Source organism: Manacus candei, unplaced genomic scaffold (assembly GCF_025592945.1).
Source record: "Manacus candei isolate 608988 ecotype Guabito, Panama unplaced genomic scaffold, ASM2559294v1 h1tg000057l, whole genome shotgun sequence".
NCBI classification, from domain to species: domain Eukaryota; kingdom Metazoa; phylum Chordata; class Aves; order Passeriformes; family Pipridae; genus Manacus; species Manacus candei.
Genome location: NW_026138105.1, coordinates 1342314 through 1367485, shown reverse-complemented (window position 1 = coordinate 1367485; position 25172 = coordinate 1342314). Strand labels below are relative to the sequence as shown.

Genomic DNA, 25172 nt, shown 5'->3' with positions numbered 1-25172 from the left:
CTTATAGCAAATCTTTTCGCAAATATATTTAGGTGTTGGATTAAGGGAAGTAACATTTCGTGGAAAGTAACGTGGAAAGCACGGAGCTGAGCTGGTTCTCGGTGATTGACTGCCTCCGCCGGCCTGTGGATCCCACGAATTGATCCCTGTGCTTTGCAAACGGACATTTTCAAGAAAACCAGCCCCGGGATGTGTGTGTGGGGCAGGGGCACGGCAGGGGCTGCTGAGCGGGCGGGGGGCACCGCGGCCGGGTCCCTCCGGCCGCTCCGGGCCGCGCCTCTGAGCAGCAGGTCCGGGGAGCAGGGTGCGGGTCCAGCCCCGCGCTGGGCACCCGCGCTCGCTCCGGGCTTGCTCCGTGTGTTCTCTGTCCCACGCCCTCCCAGCAGCAGCAGCTGGCTCGGGGAGCACCACAGCGTGGTGGTTCAAGTGTCCTCCGAGGTTACGCGGGTTCAGAGCCGTGTTCCCTGTGCCCGAACCAGCGCTGCGTCACCCGAGCCCCTTCAGGGCTGCGGGAGCTGCTCCGCTGCCCACGGGGACACTTGGTGCTCTCAGGAGGGCTCTGGCCATCGGCGCTGGTCAGTGCGCGGCCGGGATGGCAGCGGGGCTGTGCCCCGGGACAAGGGAGCGCTGCGGGGGCGAGGGGGAGCCCACCTGCCCCCGCCCCACGGCCCCACGCGGGTCACGGGGCGCTGCGGGACCGCGGCGAAACCCGCTCCTGCCTCGGGCTCCCGGAGCCGCGCGCGCAAGCACCGCTGTGACACGCGTGACAGCGAGTGACAGCGAGTGACAGCGACAGCGAGTGACAGCGAGTGACAGCGACAGCGAGTGACACGCGTGACAGCGAGTGACACGCGTGACAGCGAGTGACAGCGAGCGACAGCGAGTGACAGGCGTGACAGCGAGTGACACGCGTGACAGCGAGTGACAGCGAGTGACAGCGACAGCGAGTGACACGCGTGACAGCGAGTGACAGCGAGCGACAGCGAGCACCGCCCCACGCGCGTGTCCGTGTGCGCTCTGTTTGCTTTGTGTGCGCTGTGCCCGTGTTTGCTCTCTGCTGCGCCTGTGTGCTCTGCATGTGCTGTTACTGTGCGCGATCTGTCTGTCTGTGTGCGTTTGTGTGTCCGTCTGGCCGTGTCTGCCTGTGTCTCTATCTCTCTATCTATCTGTCTGTCCGTGTGTCTGTATACCCGTGTCTGTCTGTGTCCGTCTGTCTGTGTCTCTCCGTGTCCGTGTCTCTCTGTCCCGACCCCGCTCGTTTCCGCGCGTTTCCCGCCCCCTCGGCGGAAGCGGCCCCGCCCTTCCGGCGGTTTTGGCGCGCGGCTCTGGGGCGGCAGCCCCGCCATGGCCCGCCCTGGCCCCGCCGAGCCCGGGGCCGCCGTCGAGCAGCTCTGCCGGGACCTCAACCTGGACGCGGCGAGCGCGGCCGAGGCGCTGCGGGACTTCACGGCGCTGCGGGGCACCTACAGCCTGGAGGTGAGCGGGGCGGGGGCGGCGGGGCCGGGCCGGGGTCCCGGCCGAGCCCCGGCTGAGCGCCGCGCCCGCTGTGCCCGCAGGGCGAGCCGCTGCACTGGTTGGCCTGCGCGCTGTACGTCGCCTGCCGCCGGAGCCGGGTGCCCACGGTGGGGAGCGTCCCGATGGAGGGGAACGGCGTGTCCCTGACCCGCATCCTGCGCTCCGCGCGCCTCAGGTGAGCGCCGGGCTAATTAATTACCGCCGGGGCTGATTGCACAGCGCCCGTCAGTCCCTGCGCTGCCAAAGCCGCTGGCCCGGGACCGCTCCCGGTGCTCCCAATCGCAGCGCCCGAGGCAGAGCTGGGAAAGCAACAAATCCGCAGGTGTTACAGATGGAAATTGGATGTAAATACGTAATTTTCAACTTCAAGCCTTTGGGAGACCACCCATGTCGGACCAGCAGTTCCACCCACGCCAGTTGTTTCTCGCTGTAGTTAATTTGACCGCAAACACCTCGGCGTTGCCGTAGCGATCTCGATAGCACGCGTGTCTGACTCAGGATTCCGGGCAAATCCCAAGGGAGTGCTGGCGGCTCCCAATCTGGGAACACAGCATTCCCCCTCTGCACGGCCCCGGCAGCAGCTCCCCTGCCCCTGTGGTTCTGACCGGGAAAGACAGAGCTGGAACGACAGAGCTCGGAATGTTTCTCGTTCGGTTTAAAGACCCGCTCCCGGCTGAGCTGCTGGAGGGGGAGTGCCAATTAATTACTCCCAGAACTAACAGGTTTTTGTGCAGGTAACTTTGACAGCTCTTGCTTGTTTGTGGTTTTGCTGCCTGTCCTGCCTCCCCCTCCACACATGCAGAGCAGCATGTGATTTTTATTTTCCCCTCCTCCCCTGCCCAACACAGCCATGCTGGCAGCCGCTGCATCAAAGTAGTATTCCTGTGCCTTAAAGAGGGTCAAGGAGAAACCCCAGAGTGATAAAAGACAAAAAGCTTACAATATGTACAGTTTGGGAGTCTGTCAAAAAAAATGTAAATCTACATAGTAATCTAATCAGTCATTAAGGAGTAAATATGTTGCATTTTGGAAGATAGTTAAAGCTCAAAGCAGACCTTTCTTTTTTCTTTAAAGTTTAATTCAGTTTTTTAGCAAAATGAAGAAGTGGATGGACATGTCAAACCTACCACAGGAATTCCGAGAGCGAGTGGAGCGGCTGGAGAGAAATTTCGAAGTGTCAACTGTGATTTTCAAGAAGTTTGAACCAATATTTTTTGATGTATTTCAAAACCCTTATGAAGAAACTTCCAAGCCGCAGCGAAGCAGGAAACAGAGGTATGAGATTTTGAGATTTAATGTGACTTTTCCCTGGAAAGAGTTATACCCAGTACAGATTTGTGAAAATGAAGTTCTGAAGAGATGGGCCCTCTTTGACCCTGAAACCCAGCACATGCAGAGCCAGCCCTGACCCTGGGGGGCACAGCTCGTGTCCCCAGGGCTTTGCATCCCGCTCCCTGTCACACATGGGAAGGTCTGTGTGTGTCGGGCAGAGGTGCCACGAGGTGGGTTAACTTCAAGGCGCAGTGAGACCAATGCTCTAAACGTTTAGTAGAAATAACTAAAGCGGCCCAGGGGTGTTTTGTCTCGGCACAGTGCAGGCAGCTGGTGTGACAGGACCCCTCTGTGCTACAGTGATACATCCCCCATGACCTGCTGGGCCCTTGCTGTGGTTGCCAGATGAGGGAGGAAGTTACAGCTGATGTGCTAATTTTTATGACAAATTTGGTGGTGTCATCTTCCACACACACATGGAAGTTCTGCCTTAATTAAAGGAGGCAATTAATTGTCTGTGTTCCTTGTGGAGTGTGTGGCTGTTGCTGTGACATCTTTGTAGTGAGAGTGTAACCCTGGGGATGAGGGAGCCAAGCTGTGGCTCTGCAGGGTGTTTTTTCAGCTCATGTGGGTTCTCTGGATGTGAGGGGGGATAATTGTTCTGGTAAAATGCTCTAGTGTAGCTCCATGACTACAGGTAGAGTGTAGTGGGAGAAGTTTTATTGGGTGCTTTCTTTGTGTCCCTCAGAGCAGCATTGGGCAGCATCACCGTGGCTTTGGCTCCTCTGAGGGCTGTCCTGAGTAATGCCTTCCCTGGTCTTCCAGCTCCATGGGTTTGGATAATCTCTACCCCAAATGGGATTCAGCAGCTGAGCTGTAGTACAAGCTGTAATCGTGTGTTCTGAAGGGATGACTGATGCTTTAGTAAAATATTTAGGAAAAACCATCACTGGCATATATATAGCCCTTATCATCTCACCATCTGTGGCTGCAGGAGGGTTCTGTGGGAGATGTGACACCAGCAGAATAGTGTGGCGGGGTCAGAGACAGCCACTGGCTTGGAAACAGGGTCAGGAGGTTGTGAATGCTGTGCAGGATGCCCTGTGGAGCCAGGTGGGAGGCTGCTGACTGAGCCTTAGTGTGAAATTAAGACAACAGCTCCAGCTGTTACTTTGAGAAGGGAAATGGCATGAAATTCCTACTGTAAAACAAGGTTCAGCTTTCTGGAACTGAAGAGTGACTTCTCCCCACTTTTCCTTGTTGCCAGGCGGGTACCATGCAGTGTCAAAGATCTCTTCAACTTCTGCTGGACTCTCTTTGTGTACACTAAGGGTAGGCTTGCTTGCTTTAGCTGCATGATTTGGATACATTCCCAGCTGTGAACTTCTGTTGTGTTGCTTGACGTGATGTGCTGTCTCTTCAAGGTAATTTCCGTATGATTGGAGATGATTTAGTAAATTCCTATCATTTGCTTCTGTGCTGCTTGGACCTGATTTTTGCCAATGCCCTTCTGTGTCCAAACAGAAGAGATTTGCTAAATCCATCATTTAAAGGTATGGTGGGGAAAGATTATTTACAATCAAATGAGATTTTTTTTTTCTCTGGGTTCATTTGAAATGAAGTTGAAGGTTGGTTGTCTTTCCCCCACCCCCTCCTTGTTCTCAGGCTTACCAGTGGAATTCCACACTCCGGAGATCAAAGCCTCTGAAGACCCTCCCTGCATCATTGCCACGCTGTGTGAGCTGCACGATGGGCTCCTGGTAGAAGCAAAAGGCATAAAGGAACACTACTTTAAACCATACATTGCAAAGCTGTTTGATAGGAAGGTACATCTCACTAGTTTTGTGAGTGCATGGTGGTGCCCCATGATGGCTCTCAAGACCATTTAGGTCCTGTGGGTTCCTCAGGGAAGAGTGCAAATGAGCAAAGGAACTCAGGCTGGTTCAGGTTTTCTTTGTCTGTATTTTAGCAGGAACAGAATTCACTCTCAGCTTTTAATGCTGTGTGCTGTAAGGTCTCTGTTTTGGCTTTTTATGTCAGTGGAGAACCTTTGCTTTCCTTTCTCGGCATTGTGAAACTGAATTATTAAAGGTGGTGTTTTCTTCAGGCAAAAAAATGTGATCTCCTTGCGAAATAGTTTTATGGGATGTCTGTTATGGTAGTGTGGGTCCTGCTGCTTGTCTTGAAGTTGAGCAAAATGCTTTGGAAGGAAGAGGTTGAGGTCACAGGTGTATGAACTGTTCCGTCTAGTTTTGATCCTGGAAATGTTTTCCAAGCTCTGGAAGTTTTTGTGTAGTTGTTTGTAAGGTCAGTCCCTAACCTGGCAGTGAACAGATACTACACTGTAGAGCTGTGTCTGAAGAGTGAGTTCATCTGGAGCTTTGTCTTGATAATGGCCCTGTAGCCCTTTGGTCTGGGCAAAAAAAACCCAAAAAAGTCCAGTTCCGCACCTCAATCTCATTTCCTTTTTGACTAAAACCATCATGTCCTCACAATTGGAACAGTTTTGATTTTATTACGTAAGATATTTCTGCTTTTTATTCTTAGATCTTAAAAGGAGATTGTCTGTTGGATCTCTGCAACTTTACAGAAAATAGGTAAGTTGCAGCTTTTGTTCTTAATCATGGGGCTCGGTTTCATGTCTAAAGCACTGGCCTTTGTGTACTAAATCTCAGGTTTTCCTGTTTCTTTATCTTACCATATCTAATGGGTTTTTGATTATTGACCACCAAAGCTTCTCTCTGGCTGAAATGCTTTCTCGTTCCAAGATGTGGCCAATGTCAAGGGTTCAAGCTGCAGAGGTTCTTCCTTGCTGTCAGGTTTTTTGGTGCTTGCTCTGATTTTCTGGTGACTAACCTTTGAGTAATCTAATACAAATCAAAGCCTTGACTCTGACGTGCACGGATGTATTTCTGTACACGTATTATGCCCAGGTAGGGAAATGTTTAAATTCATTTGTCAGTCTCTAATTGAGTGTATAAATCTGTGGATGCAGCAGAAGGACTTCAAAGAAAAAGAAGAAACAATTGCAAAACCACAAAAGAGGTGTAGTGTTTCTGTGGGAGGCGAGTGTAATTGTTTCAGAAACTTTTTGAATTCACTTCTGAAGGTTAATTTAAATGCAAAATAGGAACAGCAGCTGCTTTGTTCTGGATCCCTTACGGTTTGGGGGGTTTTTTGCCTTTTGCAAAAAAACCTATTAATTTTTTTTCGCTAGGTTAGCTCTTAACTTGTTGGTTTTTTGGGAATTTTGAGATAAGACGTGATTGTTTTAACAGTGTAGATAATACTTCAATTTAGATATAAACCCATGTATAAACTGGGATCCATTGAATATGCAACTTTTCTTAGTATTTCTACTTAAAAATTAATAGTCTTACATACAGTAGTCCCTGTTCTTTTGAAAGTAGCCTGACATTTAAAAGAAGCGTGGAAGCCTGTTAGGGTTTGGGGTTTTTTTTGTCCAAACCTTCCATAGTTGTTTTTTTCTTTTTTCTTTTCCACTTTCTTTTTTTTTCCTAAAAGACATGGGGAAAGTGAACCTGTGATACAGTCAGGTTTCCTGTGGGATCACAGAGTTGCTTTTGTCATGATTACATTATGTTCCACTAATATGTCTGCTTCAGTGGTAGCTGGAACTGCATTCCTGGCCCGTGGAAAAGCTGCAGGCAGGATTTATTGATGTGAGCCATTTCTGATTTTTATCCAAAAGTTCCATTCCATTTCCTAAGTGTAAATTTAAAGCTTTGCAACCTTGGTGGGATTAAACATTTCTGTTTTCCATTTGGGTTAGCTGGAATAAAGAGGGTGGAGGATTTGTTTGGTCTCCCTGTCCCTTCTGCTGCACCATTAGAAAAATTATGGACTCGGGAGTGGTAAAACCAGAAATCCAGTGGAGGTGAATGCAGCTCCCATTGGTGTGCTCTGTGTGTTCACAGATTTAACCTCTGATCAGTTGAGCACTTCCACACTGGTTTATTCACAACTGGGGTAGAAGCAGAGTTGGAGTTTTTTTCCTCTTCTTACTAAGAGCCAAATGTTGGTGGTCACTTAGGAGGAAGAATAGTCCCTGCAGCAGGTCCTGGAGAACTTTCAGTCCGAAGGCAGGCAGGGCTGACCCCAGGCAGGTTGCTTGGGGAGGTGGAAGCAGCACTGCTGCCCAGAGCATGGAACACTTGGACTCCGTGTTGGTGTGAGTTTGTACTTGCGCTCCAGAGGCGCCTTCTTTGCTTCTTCAACAGTTAAACCTTTGATGTCAAACCTGGGCTTCTCTTTCAGCAAAGCACTGAATAAAGAGTATGAAGAGTATGTTCTGACCGTGGGTGATTTTGATGAGAGAGTTTTCCTGGGAGCTGATGCTGAAGAAGAAATTGGCACTCGAAAATTCCCTGCAGATGTGCTAGTAGAGAAAACAGCAGCACGAGCTCCCACAGAGTGTCATCTGCAGCAGCATTTTGAAAAGGTGATTCATTTAACACATCAGTCTCACTTGAAGGACTCGGAGTTTTCCCATCCTTACACACACTTTGAATTACTGAGGAGACTTGGAATTTCTTGAACTTCTTCCTGAGAGGAAGGTGGTGAATGCCGTTTGCAGGCTCCAGTACTGTCTTGCTAAGGAGAAATGGTGGTGATGTCTTTCCTGTGGAATTTATTGTATAATTATTCCTTAAACTGGATGAGAGCACTTTCATGTGTTAGTCAGGTTTTGTCCAAGAAAAACCTGTACGTAGGTAATACCTAAATATATAGGTCTTTGTTCAAGCTTCATAATCATGCCACAAAACCTTGACACTGGATTCATTTATTTTGTTTTCCCAGTGTTTCCTTTCTTAGGATAGGAAAGATCATCTTTTTTATTCTTCTGCAGAAAATAACATTCACAGCATAAACCTCACCAAACTGTCTCTTCATTACAAAAAGTAATGAACAGAGTAAATGTTTCACTGCATTTAAAAGTGTACGATGTATTTAATGAAGTTGGCATGCAGGAAAATGCTTGATTACTTTTGGATAAGGAGAAAAATAGTGCTGGATGTGTGAAAGAACCATATGCTGTTTGATTTACTTGTCTATTAAAAAATAAGAATTCTTATTCCAAGATGCTGGTGGTGGTATAAGTGAATCCTGTGGCTTAGCTTTTTCTGCCAAGTATAAGCGTATTTCGTATTCAGGCAAATTAAAGACAGGGATGTGGAGTGGGTTTTAGCAATTCTGAGCTTCAGTTTCTGTAATATAACAATATTGCTATTAATGCATAATGGCTGCAGGCTTAACCTTTTCTCATTATTTGCTGTGTATCATCAGAATGTTGTCTGCTCTGATAATTAAATCCAAAAACTGTGTCACTTCCAGAGAGTAGGATACAGATAGGTAAGTGCAGTCCACACAGCTCCATCTGCTCGGTGCTGCATCATCCTTTGGATAAAGGAAGGCTCGAGGTCTGCCTGGACAGCATTTTCCAAGGAATATTTTCCTGTGGACCTCTCCTGGGCAGCTCTGCCACCCACTCCTTGTGTCACACAGCTAATGCAGTCGGGGACTGAGAGTGGAAGCATGTGCTTCCTCTTCCTTATCCTGTATTTTGCAGTGTTCAGATGATCTTAAAAAATTACAGGCTTTAAGATTTTAGGTCTTGATTTACTGTATTTTATTTTTTAAAACCCTTTGAGTTAATTTTCATCTGCATGAAGATTTATTATATTTTGTATTTATGGAGTCCTGGGAAAACTTTGGCTCATTTTCAGTCAGTTCTGAGCTGGCAGGTTTGATGAACCCTCACGTAGAGTACTGGTGGTGTAATTTTAGTCTTTGAAGGGATTTTGCAGGAGATGCTCATTTGAAAGGTTATTGAAACTGTTTTGTTGGCTGATTTTACTTGTTATCTTTCTCTGTGTGACAGAAAAGATCATTTGCACCTTCAACTCCCCTGACTGGCCGACGATATCTGCGAGAAAAGGAAGGTGTCGTCACTCCTGTGGCTTCAGCCACGCAGAGCGTGAGCCGCTTGCAGAACATGGTGACTGGGTTGAAAAATGCACCCAGTGAACAACTTACAGCTATTTTTGAGTGAGTGTGTCCACTTCAGCTGCTCTCATACACACAGGAACTGACCTTCTGGCTTTTTTTGTTCGGTGCAGAGTACTTAGGTCTGTGTTTCTGTAGTATTTCTTGTTGAAAGATCTATTTTCTAGATGATCTCATCTGGAGAAGGATGGCTGAACACCACCAACCCCATCTGACTTGTCACCACCATTGTGTTAATGGAGACTCAGCTTTTGATGGTGTTAATTTATCTGTTTGCTTGAAAGCCAAATGCCTTTTTTGTTTATTTATTTGGATTTTAAACAAGTATGGCTCTAATAAAAGATGTGGTAACTGTGTTGTCAGAGGTTTTGGAGGAGGGCAGAAATGTTAGAATCGACAAGCTATAGTGTTGGCCTTCAACTTGGGAAGATAAAACTAAAAGCAGCGTACAGATTTCCCATTTCTCCTTCCTACTACTTCAGGATATCTTAATCTAACCCTGTAGCACTTGTATGAGCCTTGCAGTGACCCTGGTTACTGTCAAAGCTGATCTCTTGTGTAGCAGCAGCTGTGCTTTCCATGTTGGTTGTTCTGGTGGCTGTTCCCTGAGCTCTCTTCAGCTCACTGCCTTCCTCTCTGAGCCTAGCTCATAAAAATCAGTAATTGAATAGTAAATACCTGTAAAGATGGGTGTTGGCTTAACATCTGCAAGTTAAGGCCTTGCTGTATTATGGTGTAAGGTGTCCAGATGTGTTTTTATTAATCAGAATGGACATTTAGTATTAGGACTTAATATTTGAAGTGTGAAAGTAATTTTTGTAAAATAACCATCATAAATAGGTGAAAAATATTACTTGCAGTTCTCATCTTTGGAGTTAATGTATATTTTGAAAGTTTTCGTAGCACTAGTTCTTCAAATTTTACAACCGCTCAGCAGGATGCGTTTGTTTTGAATGTTTCTTTGATTGTTTTTTAAGGACTGATATTATTTATATTACACAGTTAAGACATTAAAGTGTCTACAATCTCTAATGAAAAATGTGTTTGTTCCAAGTAATAAACTAGTCTGTCAGGAGAGAGGTAAATATTAAAATGAGAAAAAAATTGAGTAAACCTCTTGTAAGAGTTGTGGTGAGTACTTTGCTCATACTGGACATGAGTTCAGCAAGCACTAGGATATGTACTGTGTGACTGGGAGAAATGGGAGGAACTGTAGTTTGGACTGTGTAATATTCTGTGCTTTTTAGTATTTTCTTTTTCAAATTAAAATTCCACGGAGACGGCTTCGAAGTTAATTAGAAGGCTTTGTTCAAAGAAACCTTAGTTGCTTTCAGTTCTGGCTTTTCATAATAGTTTATTGTCTTAAGTTGACATCAGTGACAAACCACTGTCCTCTAAAGCAGTTGAGGGAAGATCTGAAAGCTTTCAGAGAGACTATCTCTAGCCAGAGATTCTCTGGCCCATTTTTATGACAGTGACGTCTGAAGTTCACCAGTTTCTCTCTGTCTTGGTAGTAAATGGGAAGGTGTTGGCTCCTCACTCTAAGCTTTTCTGTACTCCCTCAGACTGAGCCTGGCTTGTGTGGTCTCGTGGATGCATTTGGTTGGTTGTTGCCTTTTGCAGCATCCTCACTACTGCCTTGCTCTCACCAGATTCTTTTTCTCCTGAGTGTGCTGCTGTAGCTCTTCCTTTCTCCTGCATTTGTTCCAAGATCTCCATAGCCTCCCTAACCTTGTTAGGAAAGGAAAAAAGGACACAATATTTGTGGGGTTTATGTTTTCCTCTGTCTGGGTAATACAGGTTATTGCAGATGAGGAATGTCCAGTATAATTAGCTTCCCTTTTTATTTTGGTGGTATGGTTTTTTGTTGTTGTTGTTCTTGAGTTTGTTTTTTTTTTTTTTAAACTGGGTATTAATTTATACAAACAAGGCTTTCTCTTTGCCTTCTGTTTCAGGTCCTGTGCCCGCAGCCCCATGGAAAGCATCATGAGCAGAGTGAAGGAGATTGGTGAGACCTTCTGCTGCAGCTACACTCAGTCAACAGATGAGCAGCCAGGCTCTCATATAGGTATGGAGTGAAAGGCATGGGATGTTTCAAAATACTAAACCAGGGCAAATAGAATGCATACATACACTCTTGTCTAAGTACTTAATGCAGTGGAGCTGTTTTTATCCCAGAACATACTCAAGTGGAAAACTGTTGCTGTCAAACAGAACATGGTAAAAAATAAAAATTTATGACAGAGTAAACACAAAGCTGCAGTTTGAACTAGGATAGCCAAGAGATAATGGAAAAACAGCTCTTAACAACTGTAAACTTGCATTCTTCTTGGCTTTAGAATCTAAAGGGAACTGAATACAAATAGAAAAGTTATTGCAACACTGCGAAACTACACCAGAAGAAATATTAAGCAATCCTTTAAAACATTTATCAAATTTCATGCTGTGCTTGGGCCTAGCGGATTTCTGAACATACTTTTTGGGTTTGCAAAGTGTGTACATACATACACACGGTATTTTCTTGGATCAGGAGAGGTTGCTCAGCTTAGTCTTAAGACCATTTTTACCAGTGGCATTGGACTTCATCTCTGTTGCTTTTAAATTTCAGATTTTGCTGTAAACAGATTAAAACTGGCAGAGATCTTGTACTATAAAATCCTGGAGACTATAATGGTGCAAGAAACACGGAGACTGCATGGGAAGGATCTGACTGTAAGTAAAGAACTGAAGAGTAGACCACTTTTTGTAACTTTCTCAGAGTTTGTCTTCAGGCAGTTTCAGGACAGAGCACTGTAAAGCACTCTGTGTATATTGTTAATATTTAAAAGGGGAAATACATGGGAGGTGCCTAAATGTGTTTTTTTCTAGTGTTAAAACCAGTATAACTGGCATAACTAGCCATCTGAATTTGTGGTGCCTTCTAGAATCACAGCTTTTGACTTTTATTCTCTTCTTGATCCAATGAACAAGATCAATACTTCATGTTAGGTAGCACTGCATTTGCTCTGCTTTGTGGTGCACAATAAGGAGGCCAGTTGATTTGTCCATAGTATGCAAAATGGGGTGGGTTTGGTGCCGTTACTCTACATCTAGTCTTCTAAATTCCCCTGTAAAAAAGAGGAGGTTGTGAACAGTGGAAAAAAGCAGGTTCTTTCACAAAATTCCGACTTCCACTTCCCCAGCATGAGACCACTGCCATTTTGTGTGTCCTCAGGCTCTCCTGGAGCAGGATCTGTTCCACCGCTCCCTCATGGCGTGCTGCCTGGAGATCGTGCTCTTCGCCTACAGCTCCCCTCGTACCTTCCCCTGGATCATTGAAGTGCTTGACCTCAGGCCCTTCTATTTCTATAAGGTAAATAGCCTCTGACTCAGGACAGTATCTGTATTAAAAATGGCATGTTACTGGATTGAAAGGGTGATGCTCTTCCTCCCTAGGGAATCAGGTAAGAGAAGGACTGATGTTATTGTGCACTGGCTGTCCTGAAATAATATTACCTGGAATATGTAATGCCAGAGCTGAAGCTGAAATATAAAGCAAAAAAATCCATTTTGTAAATGGTACTGAACTGTAACATGCTGTCAATCAACTTTTAGTTCTTAATCTGTATACACTGTTAGTAGACTAAAGCATTCAAGCATATATTTTGTTGATACTCTGTTTCTGGTCATTTTTTTTAGCACATTCACCCCACCTCCAATGTAATTTGTTTTTTGACTACTTCAGTCCTTTTATCACCTATCCATATGCCTCTAGTTTTTGCTGGACACCTCACAGCTTACCATGAATAAATCAAATAGTTCTGTTTAGGTGACAGCAACCAAAAAATGGAACCCTTTGGAAAAGCTTGTTTATATTCTCTTCTCCCTCTTTCCTTCGCTCATCAGCTTAGGGCAGTACTGAAGCTGAAACAAATCTGTCAATATTGCTGTGGCTTTTGGTAGCCTCCTTCAAAATGAAATGCACTGGTGCAGACCCAACTTTGTGGAACAGATTTATGTTTGATTTGAATTTTTTTTGCTATTCAGTGTATTGCAGCGCTCTTACGTGAAAAAAATTGCCATCACAAAGGCTTCACACCACGGAGACTTGTGACATTTGTAACTTTGTTCTCCAGATGCTTCATTTCTGTAGCAGGAATAACTAAAAATATCAATAAGTCCTCCAGGGAAGTCTTATGGCATTTCCATTTCTGGACCTTTGGAAAAACAATCTGAATGCTCTTCAGACAGGAGTAAAATAAATAAAGTGGATTTTGTGTTGGAGCATGGGGGTGGAGTACGATGCTGCAGGGGATCTGTTCAACCCCCACTTGTCCACGTTAAGGGGTCTGAGCATTTCTTAAAACTTTGGAGCAGTGGTTTTCAACCCTTCATGTAATGGGCTGCTGGTTTGAAGGGCAGGAAAGCTGGAATGATGGGGTTGCCACATGCCCTGCTGAGCGGCTGTACCCGTTCCCATCTCCCCAGGTCTGCTGCACGTGCTGCATGGTGAGCTCTGGGTGTGCTCAGTGTTTCTTTCTGTGCATGCTTAGCAATGGGAAGAGAGGGCCTAAAAACCCCTGGAGTGGGTTGGTCTGCATTGATGGCACATCTGCTGTCCACTTCTGACTCCTGGGTTGCCTTTGGGAAAGGGGGTTAAAAAAAGGGGGATCAGAAGAGGGCTGAGGAAGATGAAGATACAAGGAGAAGGCTGGAGCACTCTTTGTTGAAGTTTCAAACGGGGTCGTGAAATAAAGAACAGTCTGATAACGTTAAACATGAGCCACCTGACTTTGGAGGGTGTGTGTGATTGCCATCAGGTCATTGAAGTGCTGATTCGGTCTGAGGAAGGACTTTCCAGAGACATGGTGAAGCACCTCAACAGCATTGAGGAACAGATTCTGGAGAGTCTTGCCTGGACTCGGAACTCGGCACTCTGGAATGCACTCGAGGCATCAGACAACAAAGTCCCAACCTGTGAAGAAGTAGGTGATCTGTTTTCCTTTAAATAGGAAATTCACTGTTGCTTTATACAGAAAATTGTTCAAATGAGACAATTGCTGCAGAAAATCTTCTATTAATAGATTGGCACAAAGAAGGGAAATTCATTTGTTATCTCACACTGACATTTCTTATTTCTCAGGTAATATTTCCCAGTAATTTTGAAGCCAGCAATGGAGGAAGTGGGCTTGGGCATTTGCCTATGATGCCATTATCTCCCATAATTCATCCTCGAGTAAAAGAGGTTCGAACAGATCTTGGTGGGAGTTTAAGACGGGGTATGTTCAAGGTTTCTGATACGGTTTGAATGTGTGAATTTGGGGGGAGGGGTTTTAAGCTTCTTTGTAATTGCAAAAAGCAATCTTGAATGTGAATTAAGCATTCAGAATTGTGAAGCCTCTTATTTGATCAAGGGGAGGTCTGGATTCACCCAGTCAAACCAGTGCTGTGTCTCACTGGCAGCAGACAGTGGTGATGGTGCTTCCCTGCTGAACTGGAGCAGGTTTTGCTGCTGGTTTGATGCCAGAGTGACCTTACTCTCAGGTGGGTTGTCATGTAATGGCTTATTGTCCATTGATGTTCTGATTTTTTTAGGTTTTTTTTGCTTTTTATTTGTTCGTTATCAGTGAGTTTGATTGGATTTTAGGTGACTTTTTTTTTTTAATGACTGGTGCATTTATTCCTGCTTCCTGTTTTGAAACTGTTTTGGTGCAGGAAGGGAGGGCAATACTGTGCCTGCAGTATTCTCTGCTCTGAAGAACAGTTCTTTGCAGATTTCTGGATCTGACATAGAATTATCTCCTGACAGTGAGGGTGCAGAGGCAGTGCCAGCACTGCTGTTTCCTTTGCATACTCCCCTAGTTAGGAATTGCTGCTTTTGTTGTATCCCAGATACTATTCCATATGTTCTTGCAGGTGCACCATGGACTTACTGGTTGTGTGATGTCCCCCTTGGTGTTTATCTGGCAAACTGCAGGACAAGACTGATTTTTTTTTTTTAATACTCCTTAGGAAAGAGATGTACAAGCAGTTGCTGTAGGTGTTGTGGTTTGTTGTTGGAGATGGTGTCATATATGGGTAGGGCTGTGTGAGACGTGACCTTGTATATGAGAATCTGGTACCAGAGGCTCCTCCTAACTTCAGTTGGAGTATGGTGGGGATTTGAAATGCTTATTTGCCCCTGGTATCAAGAGAACCATCTTGGCAGAGTTGGGAATGTGGTCTCCAATCAGTCTTACCTGACCAATTATCCAGAAAGTTTCTGTTTTCTGGGAAATGGGAAACTCCTGTCACTGGTATCTTCGCAGACTGCAGCAGAAATGCAAAAAGCCTGTGAACTGAAGCCTGTACATTAGTGCTGTGTACTTTGGCCTTACTGCTGGAGGAAGTATTTGAAAGCAACAGAAAAGCCTGAGAGGAACCAGGGGTGGGTGAGGGTGGAGGCACCGGACTCAGGTCAGTGTAGAGAGAGCTTGAAAGCCAGAACATAGAGAAGACTGCATATCCAGGGAATATGGTCAGTGTTCCTGTAGGTAACTGTGTTCACAGGAATAGCACTTGCAAATATTACTAATTGCTAAGCAGACTGGAGTATCTGTGACCTGTGTGTTCCTCAGTCTCTGCAAATTTGTTTGGTTACTCGACTTCCATGTGGTACCTGATGTGCTGTCTGTGATGACTGCAAAATAAAAGGAGTCAGACTGTAGATCTCGTTCACATCACCAGGGAACAGTGAACTCTGAGAGCAGGTCTGAACTAGAAGAGATCTCTGGTACTCTGGTGTAGTTGGAAGGCAGCCTTTCCCCTTCTCTGGAGAAATATTCCCATTAAGCTGCTGCTCATAAGGTTTTGTTGATTTTATCTTTTTGTCCTTGGCATACCAGACATGCAGCCCTTGTCTCCAATCTCAGTTCATGAGCGCTACAGTTCTCCTGCAGCTGGAAGTGCTAAGAGAAGGCTCTTTGGAGATGACAGCCCCCGAGAAACACAGATGGAAAAAATCTTACCCAAAGGAACTAAGTTGACAATTGCTCCAGCATCGAGCATTGGTGCTGAAAACGTGTCAGTGTCTCCTGGGCAGACAGTGCTGACCATGACAACCACTACAGGGCCGGGGAAAGTGGGACAGAAGGTCACGATCCCACTGCACGGTACGAATTCTTCCTGCTTTTCTAATAGGTGTTTTCCTTGCTTTTAAGATCTGCTTAGACCAATCATGCACTTGGAGCATGTATTGCTTGTTCTCTTTTAAAGAATGCTGACTTTGTCCAAAAAAAAAAAAAAGCTTAAGTTCATACTGACATCTTCTCCTTGGAGACATCTGATCCCTGGCAAACGTCCTGAGGATTCAGAATCATGAACAAAGTTGTGGAGTTCGTGCTTCTTCCAGTTATACCTTACACAGGTTAAGTGATGCTTTGGTTCTCAGTTCCAACAATCATTTACTGCAATTTATCTTAACTTCAGTCTGTTATAATCTTAAAAGGCTCTGGAATTTCTAGATAAGGGTTACATGTTAACAATAGGAAAATACTGGGAGACTTTTATTTTGTTAAAGTTGGGTGATGCTTGAATATTTCTGAAAATGATACATGAGCAATGAGTTTTATAGCCATTTTTAATTTAAAAATTTGGTCTACAGTTAAAGACAAGAAGAAAAAAATCTCCATTTTTCATGTTTAGGAAGATTTTCAGCAAGAGAATTTGACTACTGAGGAAACTAATGTGGACTGTATCGGATATGCTGTCGGGTTTGCAGAATAGTAAAAAAAGGGAGTGCCCACCTCCCCCAAAAGAGTGGAACACCAAGTACAGAAACTGTGATTTCTTCTAAACTTTGTCCTTTCGGACAATTTTAGAAATGATCATTCACATTCATAGTCTTCCTTTAACCTTACCAGAAATGTAATTTTTAATAATTTCTAAAGACTCAGAGGGATAGAGTCTTTCTAGCATCTAGTACAGAAGATGAGATGCTTTTAGTATGAAATGTTTGTAAATGAGTTTGGTTTGCAGTTTAGCTCTGCAGCATGAGGAGAGCAACTGGTTTGTTTCTGGGTGTGTGTATCCTCTCCAGGTATTGCAAATGAAATGGGTGGGATCACCTTGATCCCCATTTCAATTAATTTAGGCCAGCCGTGTAAAGTGGAGGCTCTGGCTCCCTCCTGCCACCCCCCAGGGAACCAAGCACAGGAAGTGCAGGTGTCAGCAGCGAGCAAACCAAAGAGAACGGGGTCCTTGGCACTGTTCTACAGGAAGGTAAGTGTCCTTATTGGGAGTTGTGCTGTACTTCTGCTAGTGGCCATGCTGGAACCTGCCTCCTTGTGCAGCTTCCATTACTTTCAGTCTTCATGTACCTTTCCTTTGGTACCTGCAGTTCTTATATACCTTGAAGGAGAAAGATGTTGAGTGTTGCAGAGAATCCAGTTTTCCCCTTCCCATTCATGAGATTTTTTTACTTTTTAATTAAGACCTTCTGTAAATAACTATCAAAGACACATTGGTAGATTTTACTTCTCTTGTCTATTTTGACTGCTTCCCACATTTGTAGATTAGACATATCCAAGATGAGATGATTCTCCCGTGTCTGTGGATCCAGCACCTGGAGATTCTCATTTGCCACTTTGAGGCCTGCCTGGTAGTGCTGATCGTGCTGGGCTGGGAGCTCAGAAAGCAGTGATGAATGGCACACTAGCTAGGGGTTCCTAGAAAGAAGGAACTTTTTGAAACAATGCAGGATTTAAGGGGCAAGTTAAGAACTGACAGTGCTTCAGAGAAATTTCAGATGACTTACTTCTAGTTACCTTCATTTCCAGTGTGGAGTGTATGAGGGGTCTTTGGAAGAGGCAGGGTAACTTGGTCTAAATGACTACAAAGAATATATGCCTAAATTAATCTCTCAAAAATATTAGAAGATTGGTTTTTTGCTGCTGTTTTCTTACTAGAGAAGTTATTTTTAGAGGGTGTCCCAAAAATATTAGAAGATTGGTTTTTTACTGCTATTTTCTTACTAGAGAAGTTATTTTTAGAGGGTGTCCCCTTTGGCGGTATCTGTGTTAAAATACAACCTAGAAAATTCTGCAATGAACGATCTTTAAGGTACGTTTTAATACAGAAAGTAATTTCTGGAAACACTTGTAAGCCACATCCTGTGTCTGAACTATTGGTTCTTTAATTTTGCTAGTGACAGTCTGCCTCTCTGAGAACAGATTAAGAATTGAGTAGCCAGCTGCCAGGTGGGAACATTGCACTTTGGAACGTTTACTCTCAGCCAGGGAGTACCTTCAGCTGTAGCCATGTATTTGACCAATAATAGGCAATATATTCTTCTTAGTTATGAAGGAGAACTAAAATCTTGAACTTAAATTTGTCTTTAAATTTTGACCTTTCATTTACATTGATCATGCTATTCACAATGATAGTTTTTCCTTCCTCTCCTTTCTTGCTCCTGTTCAGTAGAACAAGTGAAAATAAAATGACCTCCTTCTGCTTTCTAGCATAAAGAATGGGCCTAATTAGTGAGGGATATGGTGTAGAAGCCGTAGGCATAATGTTTTTAGGCAGATTTTCTATAAGCATTAGAGATTCAACAGCTGAAAAGTGGACAACTTAGTCTTTGAATCATAGAATCCCAGAATGGTTTGGATTGGAAGGGACCTAAAAGATTATCTCATTCCAACCCCCTGCCATAGCCAGGGACACCTTCCACTACACCAACACTTCCAGGGATGGGGCAGCGACAGCTTCTCTGGCCAACTTGTGCCAGGGCCTCACCACCCTCACAGGGAACAACTTATTCCCAATATCCCATCTAACCCCTTCCCTCTGGCAGTGGGAAGCCATTCCCCCTTGTCCTGTCACTCCAGGCCCTTGTCCAGTGTCTTTCTCCAGGCTGAACAACCCCAACCCTCTCAGGCTGTCCTCACAGGAGAAGTGTTCCCTCCCTCTAGTCATCTTCATGGTCCTTCTAGAACAGCTCTGCTTTGAGCCATTTCATTTTTGCAGGGTGGGATAAGGTTGTTTGGCTTCACTCTTTCCTGTGTGTCTTTCTCTTCCAGGTTTATCACCTGGCCAGTGTGCGCTTGCGTGACCTGTGCTTGAAGTTGGATGTTTCCAACGACTTGCGCAGGAAGATATGGACGTGCTTTGAATTCACGTTGGTTCACTGTGCTGATCTAATGAAGGACAGACATTTGGACCAGCTCCTCCTCTGTGCCTTTTATATCATGGCGAAGGTAATGTGTAGTTTTTAAGAAATTCAGGGAATTTTACATTCAATTGACAATGTCAGGTGTGTTCAGAGTTTACAATTTAATTGCTTCATTCTTGTCATATTACTGGAGGGAAGGAAAAAGTCCTTCCAAAAAGTGCACGAAGTCCTAGTACGTGTTTTTCCTTGTTTTGCCTATCTTAAAAGTTCCCACCAACCAGACAGTGTGTTGAGAGGGTTTTTCTTCTCTTCCTGAGCACATTCAAGGTGAGCGCTGGTTGATGCAGACAAAGCACTGTGTGATCTTATTGCCCCATGTTTGTTTTCTATCCTGTTTGTCATCTTCACGATCTGTATAATCTGAACCAAAAAATCCATTGCAGTTACAGAATTAGGTGGGTGCAGAAGTTTGCAGGAGCAAATGTATGTAGGAAAGGTTTCTATTCCCCAAAAATCCTCTTAGGTTTTGAAGATCCAGGCCGAGGAATTGAGGTGGTTATCTGCTACTCGTACTTCTTCATTTCTTATTTCATTTGCCAGCTTTGATTTAAGGTGTTGTTAAATAGGATTATGAAACTGGAATATTAGTTTGACTCAAACTTGAGCTTGATGGTGTCCATCAAGTCTAATTCAGACACAAAATTCAGGAGGTGAAACTAAGCCCAGGCTCCTTCCACTGGGGCCGAATTACCTTTTCTTGAGACAAACAAATAAAGAGGAGTGCCATATGTGGAGGGAAACTGATGTTTAAATTGTGACTACCTGTGCTCTTAACTGCAGTGTGGCTGAGGCTCACCTGACATCAATATTGATAGCTACAGGAAAGCAAAACCACTGAATAGTCAGTGCTCTGTATCAGTGGTCTGCGTCACGTAATTTGCCAGTTGTTTGGGGTTTTTTCATAATACAGGCTTTCAAGTGCTGACTCCAGTGCAGTGTGAGACCTGACAACTTAGCCAGAGACTGTGATACATTCTCTCCTGGCCCCTACTACAAAAATTGTTCCTTATCTGCTGTTAAAATTGCAAATGTATGGCTGAAAAACTGCTTTAGCAAGTGAGCTATTTTGAAGTACAAAAGCAAGATGAAATTGCATGAGTGTACATACCTGTCTACTTTCTGTTTAGAAAAGTTAAGGGGTCCGGTTTCCAAATTTACAAAATGCGTTTTTGACTTTATAATATTTCCCTTCTTTAATTTTAAGTGTCACTAGAAGAAAAGCCAAAAAAGAAAAATGCCTAAGCATCATAATAAAAAGACTTTGGTGGCTGAGAAACAAGGAATTCCTGAACAAGAAAAATCCTTGGTGTTTTCTTATTCTCATCACCAGGATTAAATTTTAAAATTATGTACTGATAGTAATACTCACTAAAAAGCTGCATGCTGGACCTGAGCAGCCCAGCCTTCATGCTTGTACTTGGTCTTCAATACCCTTTTCTGTTCCAGGTAACCAAAGAGGAAAGAACTTTTCAGGACATAATGAAAAGTTACAGGAATCAGCCACAAGCAAACAGCCATGTGAGTCAATAGCATTGCCTTTCCTCTCTGCAGATCTCAGAGGTGGCTTTTCAAGTGTTTGTGCTCATAAGTCCTGTGCAGTATAATATTCATTCCCATTCAAATGGATTTCATCTGGTCTCTCAACTTCCTTGTTTTCCTTGACAAGAGTGTTTTTCCCTGTTGTCTTGTAGGTTTATAGGAGTGTCTTGTTGAGAAATATTTCTGCTGATGTCTCGGGCAAAAATGCAGACCCAGATACGGAGATGACAGAAGGTGGGTACAGCAAAGGAATCTGCTCTTTTCAGTAATGTACTTGTGGGCTTTTACAGAACTGAACTGTCAAGTGATAAGAAGTGGAGCAAATTTTACAGTTTTAAATATGTTAGAGAAGAACAAATGTAATGTTGAAAAAGAAACCCTCTTGTCAGTAGCCCTCCTGTGTGATAGAAGTGGAAATTACGCTTCCTAGTTGGAAAGAATGTTTGATTTTTCTTTCCATAAGTTTGGTTGCTCAGGGTTGAAGTATCTTCTTAGTTTGTCAATGATATTATAGTTCTTCTTGGACAGCAACACTGGTTAAGAAAGAAAGATGAAGATGAACAGTACCTGGAATATTATGATTTTTTTTTCTTAATATCACCTGTTCTGAAGATTTAACAGAAAATAAAAATGCTGACTTATTAAGACCACCATTTTCTTATATTCAGGTTTCTTTTAAATAGATGAAATTTTCTTTGCTCTAGGTTAGAGGAGAAAAGGGTAAGAGCAGTATTAGAGAAAAGCATGAGAACTGTGCTGTGCCCATTTTGAGTGACATGTCAGGACAGTGAGAGATCTTGAGCCCATGTATGAACCCACGAGCAGAGCAGATCTGCAGCCAGGACACACGTGGAATTTAGGAGTTTTTTCTTTGTGGTACATTCCCACTGTGGCTGGGATTCAACTGCCTGAAGGAGTATTAAAGCTGTTTTTTAAAGGCCTGGTGAGGATTCCATCAGGGTCCAGGAAAGTGCTAATCTCCTGTAGTTCAGCATCCTGTCCGACAAATCCACACTTCTTGGATGTCTTGGAGTATCTTGAAGTGACACTGGGCTCCAGTGTTTTGTTAGACAAATGTACTTGGTTACAAAGTTCTTCATTGGCTTTTCCTGCCAGACTTTTTCTTCAGTTTATAGACTTGTGTCTCCTTTGTTTAGTAACCCCTGCTCTTTTGACACCAGCTTACAGGAGCACGTGCCTGTGTTGTGACAGAAGGCAGACAGATGGAGTTACAGGTGTCAGCTGGAGCTTTTGATGTTTGTCTCTGTGCAGTGATGGCCAGAGACTTTATTCTGCGCTGCCCTGTTTTACTTGGCAGTGAGCAGAATGGAGGAGGAGACATAGAAGGTTGTATTCAGTAGCACTTCAGCTTAATTAGGGGAGAAAGAACATTAACAGAAATACACTTGCTGTGTGGCTGCAGCTTTTCCCACTGAACGTAACACACCCGAACAAATGGTGTCATAGCTTCTGTGCAGCATATGTGAGTTGAGCTGATCAATAGAAACTTTAACAGAAGCCAGAAGCTGAGAGGTGTCAGACTGCTTAAAACATAGTTTTAAGAGCATCTAATGGCTTTGTACCACTCCCCAGAATAAGCATGGGAGAAGGGTTCAGTCGTGCTACAGTTTCTTGCTACAGCTATTTCCAAGTTTGGAATGAAGGCTGGTGTTGGTCTTTTTAGCCATAACCCACTAGCCTGCTCACAGCGATTGGTAGCTTCTCCTAATGTTCATAACCAACTGCAGCAGCCCCTGCTCCTGCCTCAGGCATGTTTCTTTAATTCCTCTCATTAACTAGTCAATTTATGGACAAGTTCTTGCTAGCTGGACAGGGTAAGTTTGACTCTGAAGCGCCCAGTTTTTGACATCTGAAGCTCTCTCATTGTTAGACTCAGCTGTGAAAGCTGCCAGTTCCTCTGGACGATCCGCAGCAGAGAACTCCAGTGAGTCGGAAACAGAGGAGAGAGGAGATCTGATTAAATTTTACAATGCGGTCTATGTAGGACGAGTAAAGGCATTTGCACTGAAGTACGATATCACAAACCAGGATCATGTGGTAAGTAAAGTACTTTGGAATGAATACTCAGTCGTTTTTCCTGACAGTTAAACGTATGCCAGTAATTTTGTCCTGTCACTCACCTGCTGTGGGTGAAGTCAGATAGTTGTAGGTAATGGTATGAAAACTTGCTTTAACAGCCTTTCGAGAGAACTGACGCGGATGCTGTTCAGTTTGCAAACCTGGTTTCAGCTTCTTTACCTCGATGCAACACCCATTTGCTCAAATGCCTGTGGACCATCTCTGTAACACATCTAGACAATTAGTTCTGTTATTTGATTGATATTTGATCTGTTGTTTACCTCTCTCAAGATAAAATCTTCTAAAGAAGACCTGGAGGTGTATTAATCTTTCCTTCTGTGCAGTTACTGCTCTTAAACACCTTGTGATTGAGCTCCCACGCAGCTGTGTCCTCCCTTGCAGATGGAAGCCCCTCCCTTGTCCCCATTCCCCAGCATCCGGCAGCAGCCAGTGTCCCCCCGGCGCATCTCCCAGCAACACTCTGTCTACGTGTCGCCTCACAAGAACGGCGCCTGCCTGACGCCCCGAACTGCACTGCTCTACAAGTTCAGTGGGAGCCCTTCCAAGGTACACAGCAAAAAAAGGTTGAAAGGCATCAGTTTGAGAGTGAGTTAATTAATCTCCTAATTAGGATGTGGTATCATGCAGTTCTAGTGTGCTATAATGCATCTAGTCTCTCATTTTGCACTGAAGGGTAGAATTATGTATGTAGAATCCATCACTCTCAGAGGTTCAGAATAACCTTTTGCTCTCAGATATTTGAAAACCAGAGCAAGTTTGAAATGGAGACAGAGTAACTCATGATTTTTTTTATCTTAATCACAGAGTTTGAAGGACATCAACAATATGATAAAACAAGGTGAACAGAGGAGCAAGAAGCGAGCAATAACAATTGATAGTGACACTGAATCCCCCACAAAGCGACTCTGCCAGGAAAATGATGATGTTCTTCTAAAACGTCTCCAGGATGTTGTCAGTGAAAGAGCAAATCATTAAAACTGCCTGTTTCCTGTGGGATCTGAAAACTATGGAGCTGGTTACAGCTGTTGTGCTGTTTATTTCCTGGCTTTGTATACAGACAACTGCCAAGTTTCTTTAACACTGAACTTTTACCTGACTTCCACAGGATGCAAAAAGCAATAGTTAAGTAGGAAATGCCAGTGATCTTCATTCCCAAAGGCCATGCTGTGCTATAACTTTGAGCTGTTTTAGCAAGAGTGTTTTGTAGAAAGCCATATTGGATGTTCTCAGGCCTAACTGGGAGCATTGTGAGTTCTGAGTGTAACTCAGCTTCTAGTAACATTGGTTTTATTTTTGGAATCAGATTAGTAAAGAAATGAGTGAACTCAGTTTAAGTTTCCTCAAGCTTTTTATATTTAGAGAAAAAATTTTCAAAGTGCCTTATTTTAAAAGAATGTGAAATTTTATGCATTATTTTCTGTGGAGTAACTGGAGAGAATAAAAATGGATCATTTAGCCTCAGGAAGAGCTGAGCAGTTTTGAACTGTCAGAACTTCAGTTAAAGTGTAGGTTGTGACATGGATCTGACAGCTTTGCAGTAATGGGGCAATAATCAAAAAATACAAATAGCAGTGACTTAAATTGGACTCTGGTAAAGCACTGAGATACGGTTCAGTGAATTCCCTTTCTTTTGAGCCAGGGGGTGCTGCCACATTGGAAGTTACAGAGCAGCCAGCCCTGGAAGCTTTTCATAGGGATGGCAGCTCACCCTGAAGAATTACAAGCGGGTTACAGTTAAAATCAGCAGCTGGGGCAAGATTAGAGCCATAGAGAAACTTCTCAGCACTGTAATTTTCAGTTTCTGTGTAACTGAACTGAAAAAAAAAAAAGGAACAATTACACATAGGACTTGTTTGAGGAGCTCTGCTCACTTCGTTGGCTGGGTTGGGTTAGTATGGAAGTGTTAGTAAAAGCACTGTGATGATTTTGGGCAGTCTCAGCCAATGAATCTGGCCAGGAGTGAGAGAGGAGAAATTGATTCCTAAGTGTGAGTGATTCCTAAGAGTGAGGGACACTACTCAGCAAGGAGTAGAAAGTTTACAAACTTGGTTTTGAATTCTGAACTACTTGAATTTTGGTTTTTTGGTTTTGTTTTTTTGGTTTTGTTTTTTTTTTTTTACTTTCAAAAAAAGGTGCTTGGTGCTTGGCCATGGAGAGCTGCAGTGTGAGGAAATGGCCATGCAGTGGACTAACTTCCATGTCGATTCTTCAGTTTCTTTAATTTTATTCAAGTTTTAATGTTTGTCTTCAGATAAAAAGTGGAGGATTCTAGCCTTTCTGGGTGGGAAATGTATGGTCAGACATAACAGGATCAGTCTTTTCACAGTATTGTATGACGAGAGTTTAGTTGATTTGGTTTAAGTTTGACATGACGTGCACATCTCCTCATGTGTCTGGTCCCCACACTGTCACTGCCTTCTCTGAAACCAGGAAACTGATGGTGTCAAAATCCTTAGTAGTTGTCTTTAAGTGTAGTGTTTCTGCAGTTCAGAATTTTTCACCTTTTTAGGTGATAGAAAAAATATTTTTG

The 25172-nt window shown here is 43.8% G+C and overlaps 1 protein-coding gene across 6 annotated transcripts; it reads left to right on the top strand.

The window, feature by feature from the left end:
- Positions 1 to 1299: 1299 nt before the first annotated feature.
- RBL1 (RB transcriptional corepressor like 1) lies at positions 1300 to 24475 on the top strand. Of its 6 annotated transcripts, none has more exons than XM_051803245.1 (22): positions 1302 to 1476; positions 1557 to 1690; positions 2590 to 2790; positions 4055 to 4119; positions 4212 to 4340; positions 4453 to 4613; positions 5335 to 5384; positions 7066 to 7249; positions 8690 to 8856; positions 10770 to 10882; positions 11423 to 11526; positions 12029 to 12166; positions 13614 to 13778; positions 13937 to 14072; positions 15678 to 15944; positions 16925 to 17052; positions 18852 to 19028; positions 20450 to 20521; positions 20695 to 20776; positions 22434 to 22600; positions 23024 to 23188; positions 23447 to 24475. In XM_051803245.1, exons 1-22 carry the CDS (start codon positions 1345 to 1347, stop codon positions 23615 to 23617), a joined length of 3108 nt encoding a protein of 1035 aa, XP_051659205.1. In that variant the 5' UTR covers positions 1302 to 1344; the 3' UTR covers positions 23618 to 24475. The 6 variants fall into 6 exon arrangements, with proteins under 6 accessions (XP_051659209.1, XP_051659210.1, XP_051659205.1 ...); XM_051803244.1 differs by having other exon boundaries at positions 16871 to 17052; XM_051803249.1 differs by lacking the exons at positions 23024 to 23188; positions 23447 to 24475 and adding an exon at positions 22741 to 22949 and having other exon boundaries at positions 1300 to 1476; positions 16871 to 17052.
- Positions 24476 to 25172: the final 697 nt, after the last annotated feature.